The following is a 13,287-nucleotide window of genomic DNA, read 5'->3' as shown; positions in this document are numbered from 1 at the left end:
CACATTAATAACAAAATAATAAAAACTACATAAATAATGTGGGGAAACATTTCTACAAAAATATCATTTTTATATTAAAAACACTAAAATGAATAGTAATAGGTTGTCCATTACTTACCATGGTAAATAGCATCTAAATCAAGAAAAAGATTTTGAGGGAATGAGCATATGCAAATAAAAAATTAAATCATCACTCTTTGCAGATGATATGATGGTTAATTTAGAGAAACCTAAAGAGTCAACTAAATTGATATAGAAATTAATAATTTCAACAAAGTAGCAACATACAAAATAAAGGTACACATCATCAGCCTTTTTATATATTCTCAACAAAACTCAGAAGGAAGAAGATGAAAAGGAAATTCTGTTCAGAAATACTACAGAATATTTCAAAATATTTGGGAATTTATTTATCAATACACATAAGAATTATATAAATATACCTAAAATACTTTTTTAAAGAAATAAAGGCTAATATAATTTGAAATATAATTGGAAATTGATCATTTTTAGACCATATCAAGCGGCAAAAACGACAATACTTGCTAAATTAACTTACAGATTTAGTGTCATATCCATAACCAAATCCTCAAAGTTTTTCTAGTTTATAGAAAAATATAAAAATTCATCTGGATGGAGGGGAGGTCAAGAATCAAAAGTAAAATTTTTAAAAGGAAATACTAGGGTACGGGTCGTACCAGATCTCAAACTATGCTACAAAGTAATAATCAGCAAAACTACTGGTTGAAAGACAAAAAGGTTAATCAGTGTAGTAGGTAATACATACAAGACCCAGAAGCAATCAAATATAGTATTAGAATGTTTGACAAATCCAAGAATGGCAAATAGTGGAGACTCAACAAAAACTATTGAGAAATTGGAAAGCAGACTGACAGAAGACTAAATCATACCATATACCATAATATGCTCCAAATGGATAGCAATAAACATATATATGTATGTATGTATCTATGTATGTATGTATGTATGTGTGTGTGTGTGTGTGTGTGTGTGTGTGTGTGTAATAAACAAATTTGGAGGAGCAGGGGAAGAAATTCTTTTTGTAACTATAGATAGGGGAAAACCTCTTAACCAAATAAGTGATCAATAGGAGAAATGGACAATTTTTATTACATATAAAAACCCATCCATGTGGTTGGGGAGAGATCTGAGGATGCCCAGGTAGGCCCCCTTAGTGGAGCCTCCATTTTAGATGACCTAGGCATGCTCCAAAAGGCTCCATTGCACATAAAATCACAGACTAAGTCAGTATATTTAGAATCAGAAAGGAAACAGTTAACTGGGGAAATAAATCTTTGCAGCCAGTTTTTATAATAAAGATCTAACTGTAGAGAGCTGGCTCTGGGGAGTTGGAGGGATTAGGCCAGCCTGGGTCTTACCTGTAGTTTGTATTAAGCCTGACAGCTGTGAAACTCAGGATGTCGGCTCACCACCCCCCTGTTCCATCTCTTGAGAACAGGATGTAAGAAGGGAGGAAACAGATAGTGTACAGGACAGGATGCAGGAAAGAAAGTAACAGACAAGGTACAAGGAAGTAAGGAAATCACTTAATTAGGGTTGTGCTTTTCATGGAAAATAATGTGACTATTGCTTGATCCAGTACTATATAAGCCTGAGCCTTCAGATCAATAAACGAAGTTTGTTCTTCACGTCTTCCACCTGGCCCGTGATTCTTTCTCTCTTCACACTTTGCCGACATCAGACCAGGGCTGCGGAGGCAGGCACTCGCGGCTCCTAACATCTCTCATATAAGTGGAATTGACCCAATAGAAAAATGGTTATGAACAAACATACCTTAAAAGAAAAAAGGCAAGTAACCAACAATGATTTAAAAATGCTTCAAATCACTGATAAGAGAAATGCCAATTAAAATAACCCACTTTGTTCCAAGGAAGTTGTATTGTTTGGGCCTGACAGTCTCATCCCCTGCCTGTTTAAATTAAAAACTGGAACAAAATGAGACTCATAATCCCTGTAACAGAGTTTACGTGGCCATAGCAGGGGCCTATTCAGAGCAGAGAAGGGGTTTTTATCTAGGATGAACTCAACTGATTCAGTTGAGCAGTTTCCCAGTGTTGCTCCTGCATCTATAAATCCCCTGGTCCATGAAGTTTGGATTCACTCAAAGGGGCACACTTGAGGACCTAGAGGGCCACATGTGGCCTCAAGGCTGCAGGTTCCCCACCCCTGAACTAGAGTAACCAAGAATTTCTTTGGTTAGAAAGTTTGTTTCCTGCTTTTATTCTACATGTTAATAATCAGAGATGCAATTGTCCATTAATTTAATCCAAGGAATCTTTAATCTATTATTTTTTTTTATTAAGTGCATTGATAAGGGGCAAATAAAAGTCTTTTAGTGGTGATAATAATTATACTAAAGGGTGGGAACTTGGAGGGAGGGGACAAAGAATAGAAATACAAGTCATGTAATATCCATTACAACATGCAAATACAATCCAAATGAAAATCCTTTTTCCGATTTGGTAAAAATTCACAACAGATAAAGTGTGGTGAATTTATTTATTTCAGATATGCCTTGGAAAAAAATAAAAAAGAGTAAAGGAAAGGTACCCAAAATCCAATCTGTGGCAAACAAATAGGATAGAAAGTATAGAAAGAAAAAAAAAAGGCTTCCTCAGTAACATCAAGTGAACAAAATGTTGATGCACTATGACCAGCTTCTTATATGATCATGAATTCAGAGAAAAGCAAATCGATTGCAGGGGAAAAAGTTTAATAAGCTGCTGCTGTTGTTAAAAAAAAAAGTCTTCATCTTTGCATTTACAAATAACCAGTAGGATCACTCAGGTCACAATTCTGGATGTGTACATGTGACTGGATACCAGGATAAACACTCTGCATAGGCAATAAGACTCCTAGTTTTTCTCCCTTTTTGATAGAACCACTAAGTTTAACTGGTTTTATATAGAATACTTTGACACAGAAACCTAAAAAAAATAAGAAAATTTAAATTACTCAATTTTAAAGATTCAATGAGATTACACAGTACACTGAGTTGAATCTGTTCCATACGCTCCACCCTAGAATTCGGGACACTTTGAGGTAGAATTAAAGCACAATTATTTATCAACCATAGACCTTTGAGTTTGACTTCAACTTCTAGAAAAATTCTATAATTCATTACCAGAGAGATAGTTAGTGAACATTAATTCATTGGATTCTAGCTAAATGACCTTTAAATAGCTTAAAATTGGGGTGCCTCATGAAAGAGTGGTAAAAAATCCCTGGAAGAGGGGTGTAGGGGAGGCCAAGAAGTCTAAAAGTCAGCAAAAGCCACAGTCTATTGGGATGAGTACTGGTTTTGCAGTTTTGCAGAACTTGGATTTAGATTCTAGTTGTGACTTGCAAAAGTCATATAACATCTCTGGGCCTCGGATTCCTTAGCTGTAAGATGACAGGTTGGTCTCAGTGACCTAAGGTCTATTCATATATAAATCTATGATTCTGTGATCCTAAGTAGTAAATTAGAAGTAGATCTGAGGTCACTGTAGGTAGGTGCATTCATTGTTCTATTACTGTAGGGGAATAGAGAATACTCATTAAAAAAAAAAAGGCCAGTTGTGTGGGGCTGAGGACATCAATGTTGCAATTCACTCAAAATGATTATTTTTAAATGAATCATCAAAAAGAGATAAATTCAGCTCAGTATATTCTATTTTAGGAGGGCAGAGAAGTGTGTGGCTCATTTTTTAAAAATTCCATAAAAATGATTAAAACAAGTTTTAGTGAATTAAGAAAGGGATGAACCCTCAGAGGTCCCCACATTTAGTTAGCTCTGTATGTTTGTTGTAGCCAAAGAAAGCCTGAAAATCTTGAAGACCCATGCAGTTCTTGTAGAGATATTAACATTTTAAATTTGAGAGCTTTATTAAACCTTTCAAAATATTAAGGTTGCAGTTATGATCACTAAAAGTGATCTTTATGCATATAGAATTAATAGACATCATTTCTAAGGAAAAAAAAATATTCACCTATGTGGAACAATCCAGAATGAAAATAATAGCTTGAAAATTTTTTAGTACTTTACAAATTATAAAATGCTTTCAAATATTGGATTTCATTGATTCTCATAATAGTGAACTAAGTAAGGCATATATCATCTTCATTTAACACATGAGGAAACTGAGATGCAGAGAAAGTGAAATGACTTCCTCAAGGTAACACAGGGAAGAAACAGAAGAGCCATGACAAATCCAAATCTTTCTTGGCTCTTTCCACTATGCAAAGCTACTCACCAATAAAATGTACCATGCTCATTTGTAGATTATATTAAAGAAAATGAACAAAGAAAGACTTAGAATCCTATATATTTTATGTTATATATTTTACATCATAGATTTTATCATTTGCAGAAAGCAGTAAACTCACTTCTTTTAAAAATCTACTCCCTTTATAACACAGAAGTGAACCTGTATCTTCAAGGCTTAGGCCTAAAAAATAGAAGCTCTAGCTAGAAAGGCTTTAAATATGGGGCTAGTGATGGCTTGTTTGTTTAGCAACTGAGGTCCTGCTTATCTAAGTTCAGAGTATCCAGTCTGGCCTTGGAGTGAGGAAATTTTTGGCAAATGAAACTCTCAAAGTAAACTGTGACTTTGTAAATAAGTTGCAATGTGCATCACTGTAGAAAGTCCCATATCAATAATATCAAAGGTCCTTGATGTGAATCCTCTAAGTATAGCTATGGTATGCACTCTGAAATAAATAAAACCATAGAAGGCCAGAGTTTGAAGTAACCTCAGAGACCCTGCTGTTTAACCCACACCTGGGCAGGAAACCCTTCTGCTGTATTCCTGAGATGTGGTCATATAACCTCCACTTCTCTGCAATAGAAGTTATTATGTATCTAACCCTAACCCTATCCACTTTGGATACTTTTTATTGTTAGGAAATGTTTTCCTTTTATTGGAACTAAGTGTGTCTCTCTAATGAGCGACCACTGGTCCCAGTTTTACTTTCTTGGGCAACATATAACAATTTGAAATTCATTTCCAGCAACAGCTCTAGTCTCCTAAAGGAAAAATATCTTCTAAGTTAGTACTTTGGCCTACTTACCTCCTCCAGATATCAGTACGCCATTATTAATTGCATTATTTTTTCTATAAGGTTTCACTTGACGAATAATCGTTCCAGTGAAAGGAGCATACACAGTTGATCCGTCTTTACATTCTACATCCACTCCATTGTGCGTTCTTTGCCTTTTGGAACAGAGATAAGAATACATGGTTTGCGGCCAAGTCATACCAGTGAAATCTCACTGTTAATTAGCCCACTGACTAGAGTGTCATAGAAAATACGTTCCTGGTATATTCCTACATCTTGCATTTCCTCACTTTGATTTGCTCATTTTTAACCCCTTCTCAAGGTGTTGATAGCCATGGCGAGGAAGAAGGAAGATGACTGATGGTGTAATTATACAGAGTAGCACTTCACATTTCTATCATTTGTGAAGGTATTTTACATACATTAATTTTCCAAATAACGGAAGTTTATCTCCTTAATGCTTGAAACTCTTTTTACTTTAAACATATCAAAACTCTCTTTTTAAAGACAATTAACTATAATTTAACCTTTTCTTAATGACTTAGAGTCATTGTGAGTATCATTTATGTTGTTGTTGTTTAGTCATTTTGAGTTGTGTCTGACTCTTTGTGACCCCTTTTTGGGGTTCCTTGGAGCAGTTTGCCATTTCCTTCTCCAGCCCGTTTTACCAATGAGGAAACTCAGGCAAATGGGGTTAAGTGACTTACCCAGGGTCACACAGCTGGTACATGTCAGAGGCTGGATTTGAGTTCAGATCTCCCTGACTCTAGGCCTGGCACTCTATCTACTGTGCCCACCTGCCCACCATTTTCTATTGTAAGGAGACAATGGAACTCAAGAGATAAATGATTGTTTTCTATTTAACTAAATGGCTTCAAATTGCTATAATTGTATATAAATTTTTATTCTTCTCATTGAAAGACTGTTAGTATTATGCCTTCCTTTACCAGGAACCCTTTTCACAATTAATGCTTTTAACCAGCAATAATTGGAAAAACAGTTCAACAGGATTGTCTTTATTATTTTTGCAAAATATGTATAAGTTGGCTTCAAGTAAAGGCTGGAAAAGGTCTCCTGGAAAAGCGTACAAAATTTATAACAGCTGCCTTGGCTGTTTATGAGATTTTTCCTCCTTCCTTTCTGGTATTTAAATAAGTTATCTATAGTTAAGGTTGTCAGATAAATGAGCTGTTGCTTTAATTTACCTGAGGGAAGTGGATGTGGCTAGACAGATGACTTGATGTATAGCTAACTGGATACCAAGAAATGCTAATCCTTGTGAGCCCTAGTGCATTAGAGAAAATTCACAAGAATATATGGCTTGAAACTTTCTTTGTCCAAATTAAGTCAATAGTACAGCTGATATTCTTAAGTTTATACTTAAGTTTATAAAATATCCATATGAGTAAATACTTGACGTAGAAGAGTAAATCTCTAGTCTTACAACTAGGGTATACTTAGCTACTCAAGAGAGTTGAGTTTGTCATTTCCTTTACCCTAATCCAAATTTTGTGTCTGGTCTGGGCATCACAGCTCTTGAAAATTTCCCCAGGATCAGCAACACAGGTAGCTACATTTCTGAGTATTACCTAAGAGTCCAATAACTTCCTTAAAAATGGAACTAAAGAAAACAATCTTGTGGAAATGAAGGGTGAAGACAGCATGAAGGTAGAGCTGAGGACTTAATATCTATTGCAAACCTGGCAGACCATACTTCCTAGAGGCACCAAAGTGTCCACATCCATGTCCATCACAGCTCCTGATAATATTAGAAGGATTCCCAGCACATATGCTATTCCATTGTCCTGCCAATGCTGAAAAGGAGAGAAATGAGACATTTATTTTCTTTGATTAGGATATTCCTTTCTCAGGCTCTTGGGCTCAAAGATTAGTGTAGATAGTGATAGCAGCCATGGAATTAGAATATGCTTGCTCCTTGGAAGAAAAAAAACTATGGAAAATCTGGACAACACACTAAAAATCAGAGAGATCAACTTGCCAACAAATTCTGTAAAGTCAAAGCTATTATATTTCAAGTAGTAATGTACGGCTATGAAAGTTGGATTATAAGGAAAGTTGAGCACCATAGAATTAAAGCTTTTGAATTGTGATGCTGGGGAAGACTTTTGAGACTTTTGAGAGTCTCATCAGTCAAAATAGTTAAAAAAATTAATTCAGACTATTCATTGGAAGGACAAATACTGAAGCTGAAGTTGAAGGTTAAATAGTTTGGCCACATAATGAGAAGACAGTACTCATTAGAAAAGACCCTGATGTTGGGAAAGATTGAAGGCAAAAGAAGAAGGGGATGTCAGAAGATGAGATGGATAGATTATGTCATGGAAGCCACAAACATGAGCTTGGTGAGAGAAATGATTATTTCTCTTTTATGTTAATAACTATATACTATTGGGAAGATCCAGGTTTTTTTTTTGTTTCCCGCTTTCTCATTCTAAGCCCATCTTTCAAGGAAATCTTTGACCTTGTGCAAAATTTTATCTACCTAGACCATCTTATCTGCCCAACCAACGAGAAAAACTTTACAAAGAATTTAACCTGGGTGAATTCTGGCTTATTGTGTCTTGCTTAGGCTTGGGTAAAAGGTAGATCATTTGTCTAGATTGTCCAAGGCTGGGATTGGTCTGAGAGTAAGTGATATAATCAAAGTCATGTCCCCCATGATACATATGATATAGAAAAAAATGAAGATAATCTGATAATAACAGATGAAATTGGATTTTGAGAGTCATATCACAGAGCCAATGCCAGTTAAGACCCTGAGAAGTCTTTTTTGAAAAACTGGACCTGTGATTTCATTAGACTTCAGGTAAAAAAAAAAAATCTACCAGTGCAGATTGGCACCTTCTCTGAAATTTAGAATTTTAGAAAGTTCACTGAGCCATTTATAGCTCAGGTGATTTGGCCAGGATCACATAGCCTGTATGTGACAGAAGGCAGATTTAGGTCTTCCTGACTCTGACACTCAGTGAGACAACTTTGATAATTTAAAAAAAATATAATTTAGATAATTAGACATTTTGCTTTTAAAGTTAAAATATAAGAGATGAATTTCAAAGTTAGTGATTAATCTTTCCAACTGTGACACCAAATGAGCTTACAGGCTTTAATCTGTTACCTTAATGCACATTAGTCATCACTAGTGATTTTTCAAAAATAAATTTAAAATGTTGGTTAAGAAAACTGAAACAAAATTTTAAAAAAGTATCAATTCCTGATTGTTTGCCCTGAGTTCAAGATAAATAAAAGGGATTTTCTCTTGCTTCCACATCTCCTTTTCCTCCTTAGAGATCGAACTTGTAGATGAAATTCATGCATCACTAAGCTGTCCTTATTGAATAGCCTGGTCATGGCTGTCTCTGTGATTGAAGAAGAAAAACAATAAAACACATTTTGAAAATATGAAGCAAGTTCCTGAAATTATCATTTGGACTTACCAGTTGAAATCAAAACAGCCAAAATCAGTGCCTTGAATGACAACATTCTGTTACTTCTCCTTTGCTGGTGTTGCTGTTTGTGCCAGAATATTTCTCTGTTTCTGAGTGATGGTCAGGGAAGGAGGTGATGTTTTTCAGCCACGTTAGCCTCAAAAGTACAGATTGGTGTTGCTTTTAAGCACTAATTCAGTCAGAGACACAAAATGGAAGGCAGGGTGAGAGAAAAAAGAGAACATGTGAGTGTGTGAGAGAATGTCTAAAGTGAAATCCTTCTAGGCTACAAGTGGCTATTTGATTCACTCAGAGAACATGATAAAAGTATTTGCTTGGGGAAGAGATCTGGCAGAGAAACAAACCAAAAAAAAAAAAAGCATAAAATCCAAACATTAACAAATGGTTCACAAAGGTGAAGGGCATATTGACATGGAGTTATGGAGATCAATTAGAACAAATGAATGGCCAAAGTTCTGTCTGTAAGAATATATTTATATATTTGTTACATTATTTGGTGAACTGAGTTTCCTTGCAATTCTACACGTTGTTTGGAGGAAAGAATTAATAATTTCAAGCTTTCCACATTGTGTTGTTTCCTTCCTTTGCTATTCCATATGATAGTAATAGCTAACTTTTACGAAGTGCTTTGACATTTGCCAATTATTTTACATGCATTATCTCTCTTAATTCTCACAGTAATCCTACATGGTAAGTCTATTGTTATCCCCATTTTACAGACAAGTATATTGAGGTTTTGAGATGTTATATGGATTTGGCTGTAGTCACACAGTTATTAAGGGCTAGAAGTGTTATTTGAACCCAGGTCTTCCTAACTCCAAATTCAGTGCTGTCTTCTCTATATCGTGCTACTTTTCTTTTCTTCTTTTTTTTTTTGTAAATAGTATTTTATTTTTTCCAATTACTTGTAAATATAATTTTCAACACTCATTTTTATAAGATTTTTTTCTCTCTCCTTTCCTTCTATCTTTGCTCCCGAAAATGGCAAGCAATCTGATATAGCTTATCATCATGCTGCTGCTTTTTATAGCCTGCATAGATTCAGAACTTGTACTTCTTTTCTGTTTTAGCTGTGTTCATGTACAAATAATTTAAATACTAAGATTATTTTATGATATTCTTCTTTTAAATATGTTATTTTCAATACCAGTTAGTAGTGGTATTAAACAGTGGTCTGTTTGCCAAAGACATCAAAGAAAAGGGAAAAGGACCTATATGTACAAAAATATTTATAGCAGCTGTTTTTGTGGTGGCAAAAAAAATTGGAAACTGAGAGGATTTCCATCAATTAGAAAATGGCTGAAAAAGTTGTATTATATGTTTGTGATGAATACTATTATGCTGTAAAAATGATGAAGGTGACAGTTTCAGGGAAAACCTGGGAAAACTTACATGAATTGATGCAAAGTGAAATGAGCAGAAATAGGAGAACATTGTACATAGTAACAGGGATATTGTAATGATGATAAATTGTGAAAGACTTAGCTACTCTGATCAAGATGATGATCCAAAAGAATTCCAAAGGACCCATGATGAAAATGTTATTTACCTCCACAGAGAGAATTGATGGAGTCTGAGTACGGATTAAAGCATATTTTTTTTGTTTTCTTTACTTTTATTGCTTTTTTGTAGCATAGTTAATATGGAAGTATAATTTGTGTAACTTCACATGTATAATGGGTATAATATTGTTTCCCTTTTCAATGGTTAGGGGAGGTGGTAGAGGGAGGGGGAGAATTTGGAACTCAAAATTTTAAAAAATGGATGTTTAAAAATGAATTAAGAAGAAAAATTTTAAAATATTATTTGAAATGCGCTGCTGTTTTGCTTAGCATAATTTTATTGTTCCTTTTAACCAAAACTTTTTCTATTGAAACATACTTCCATTTTATGATTTAAGTTAAGAGGAAATAGATTTCTAAATATTGTACCACTTTTCACTTAACACCCTACTTTTCAGGTCTGTGTTTAATTTTTAAAATGAATATATTTACAAATTAAACAAACTTAGTAAGCAAGTTACTTATCATAGAAAATGAAATTAAGCAAAAACAAACAAACAAACAAAGAAAAACTCCTCAGCTTTCTCTTGTTGTGATAAAAAATAGAAAAGAAAATTCTGGAAGCCTTGTGGGAAGCTCTCAATGAGAAAATTTCCTCTACCAGTTCAAAGTGGTAACTATTCTATAATTTATAGGATTAGACAGTCATTTGGAGTCCTGAGAGGTTGTCACTTGGCATCACACAGCTATTATATGTTAGTATGTGTCAAAAGTGAGACTGAAACCCAGATTTTTCTAATTTTTAGTCCTGCTTTCTTTCCACTAACCTATGTGGCTTTTTTGCTTTATCATGGAGAAAATTTATCCAGTGAATCTGTAATTATAGGCCTAGTGGCCTGTAATTGTTGAAATTAATTGAGTTAAATAAGATTAAATGTAACATAGAATAATTGTAATTTTTCATCTATCATAAGGTAAAACAATTTACTTTGGTATTCTGAAAGATCTGTCGCAAACTACCTCATCTCCTATCCTTTACAACATAGGTGTCAAGCTCAAATAGAAATAAGGACTGCTAACCCTCATCTCTGGGGCTACTTATTGACTTAGAAAGCTACATATCAACATTATCTGTGTTCTATTGTATTTTTATTCATATTTGTTAAATATTTCCCATTTTGTTAAATATTTCTCAATTACGTTTTAACCTGGTTCATACTGGGAATGTTACTAGCCACAATGTGGCCCACAGGTCATGTATTTGATAGCTCTGCTTTACAATTTCACAGTCTCTCAGCATCTTCACTCACCTTCTCCTTCAACCCTCTGGTCTCACAGGTAAAAGAAAGAAGTCCTCCAGATTCTAAGATATAAATGTAATTAGTTACCAAACAGTGCATACCCTTTGACTTAGATAAACCACTTGTATTTCTTCTACCCCAAAAAAAGATTAGATAAAAAGGAAAAGGTCCTACCTGTACAAAAATGTTTATAGCATATCTTTTTGTCCTGGCAACAAAGAAACAAACAAAACTGATGAATGAGATGTGCATCAATTGAGGAATGCTGATTAAGTTGTGGTTTATGGATATGACAGAATACTTTTGTGCTATAACAAATGAGAAATTAGGTGATTAAAAAAAGACATGGATAGACTTGCATGAACTATGGAGAATGAAGTGAGTAGAACTAGAACAAATTGAACTACAATGTCAATATTATAAAAATGAACAATTTTGTAAACTTATATAAATTGATGTGTGACATGAGCAGAACCCATTGAATAATTTAAACAATAGCAACATTGTCAAGAGAAATAATGTTGGACTTCTGGGAGCCTAGATAATGGAGTAAATCACTGTAGTTGTCACATATTTACCTCCAAACAACCATAAAATACCACCCCAGAACAAATCCTGGGACAGCAGAGCCAGTAGAAAGATGGGATGGAGTGGCCTTTTAGCCCAGAAGACTTGGAGCATTAGCAAGAAAGGTCCATCTCACTCGGTTAAAAGGAGAGTACATTCCAGGACAGGAAGTATCCCAACAAACCAACAGCAAGCCCCACCTCAGCAAACTAGTGGGAGATCCTGAGCCCCAGTGCAGTGGAACCATCAAACACCAACACCAGGATCCATCCCACATGTCTTAGTGTAGCCAGGGGAACTTGCAGATTCTAGTTCCAAGAACCGCCATATGGTTTACTGCAGCCCCAGATAGGCAGGTGGGTATCTTCTGGTGGCCAGGCCTCCAGGTGTTTCATTATTGTCCCAGGGGTCAGACCTCCTTGTGCTTCAGTGTAGCCCCAGAGAAACACAGAAAAACCCCACCTGGCCTCAGCACATGCCAGACATCAACACTAGGACCTCAGTTCAGCACCAGGTAAATTGCCAGACACTCCTCCAGAAGTATCAGCCACCCCTACCCCTCAACACTGCACCAGACACAAGAGTCCCCCATAGGCCTCAGGGCAACATCAGTGAAGCACCAAGTAAACAGCCAGAACCTGCAGCCGCTGGCACAAGGAGCCTGAGACAGTGCCCTTTCCACCCTGGGAGCAGAGATCAAATTTAAAAGAGATAAAAGGCCACAAAAATATGAGAAAACAACAATGATGACAATAACACCAAAACAAAGAATCTGACCATAGAATGTTATTATGGCGACAGGGAAGACAAAGACACAAACTCAGAACAGGACAACAATGTGAAAACACCTATGGGCAAAACCCCAAAGAAAAATGGGAAGAGGTTTCAAGACCCAAAAAAAAAATTCATGGAAGAGCTCAAAAAGGAGTTTAAAAATCATGTAAGAAAAGTAAAAGAAAAATGAGGAAAAGAAATGAGAGTGATGCAAGAGAATTAAGAAAAAAGAGTCAACAACTTGGAACACTGCTTAAAAAGTAGAATTGGTCAAATGGAAAAGGAGATACTAAAATTCATGGAAGAAAACTACTCCTTAAAGAGCACAAAGAGCTAAATGGAAAAGAAAGTACAAAAGCTAATTGAGGAAAACAACACCTTAAATGGTAGAATTGGGCAAGTGGAAGCTAATGTCTCTATGATATCATGAATCAAAAGAATGAAAAAGTGGAAGAAAATGTAAAATTCCTCTTAGGAAAAACAACTGACCTGGAAAGTAGATCTAGCAGAGACAATATCAGAATCATTGGACTACCTCAAAACCATAAACAAAAGGAAGACCTGGAGAGCATCTTTCAAGAAATTATCAAAGAA

At 35.2% G+C, this 13,287-nt stretch overlaps 1 protein-coding gene across 1 annotated transcript; it reads right to left on the bottom strand.

The window, feature by feature from the left end:
* Nucleotides 1-2,522: 2,522 nt before the first annotated feature.
* Nucleotides 2,523-8,866, bottom strand: LECT2 (leukocyte cell derived chemotaxin 2). Its single transcript, XM_020991400.2, has 4 exons — nt 8,538-8,866; nt 6,797-6,896; nt 5,095-5,237; nt 2,523-2,969 (listed from the first exon to the last, which is right to left on the bottom strand). The coding sequence occupies exons 1-4, from the start codon at nt 8,581-8,583 to the stop codon at nt 2,803-2,805; spliced, it is 456 nt and encodes a 151-aa protein (XP_020847059.1). The 5' UTR covers nt 8,584-8,866; the 3' UTR covers nt 2,523-2,802.
* Nucleotides 8,867-13,287: the final 4,421 nt, after the last annotated feature.

Source organism: Phascolarctos cinereus, unplaced genomic scaffold (assembly GCF_003287225.1).
Source record: "Phascolarctos cinereus isolate Bilbo 61053 unplaced genomic scaffold, phaCin_HiC Scaffold_2;HRSCAF=192, whole genome shotgun sequence".
NCBI classification, from domain to species: Eukaryota; Metazoa; Chordata; class Mammalia; order Diprotodontia; family Phascolarctidae; genus Phascolarctos; species Phascolarctos cinereus.
Note: the sequence above shows the minus strand (reverse complement) of the source record. Positions and strands in the feature narration are given on the sequence as shown.

Coding starts and splice junctions, on each gene's coding strand:
- LECT2 (XM_020991400.2), bottom strand. CDS start 8,583: ATGTTGTCATTCAAGGCACTGATTTTGGCTGTTTTGATTTCAACTG. Junction 5,238..6,796: donor CACTTTGGTGCCTCTAGGAA/GTATGGTCTGCC, acceptor CTGTTCCAAAAG/GCAAAGAACGCACAATGGAG. Junction 2,970..5,094: donor CGTACTGATATCTGGAGGAG/GTAAGTAGGCCA, acceptor TATTTTTTTTAG/GTTTCTGTGTCAAAGTATTC.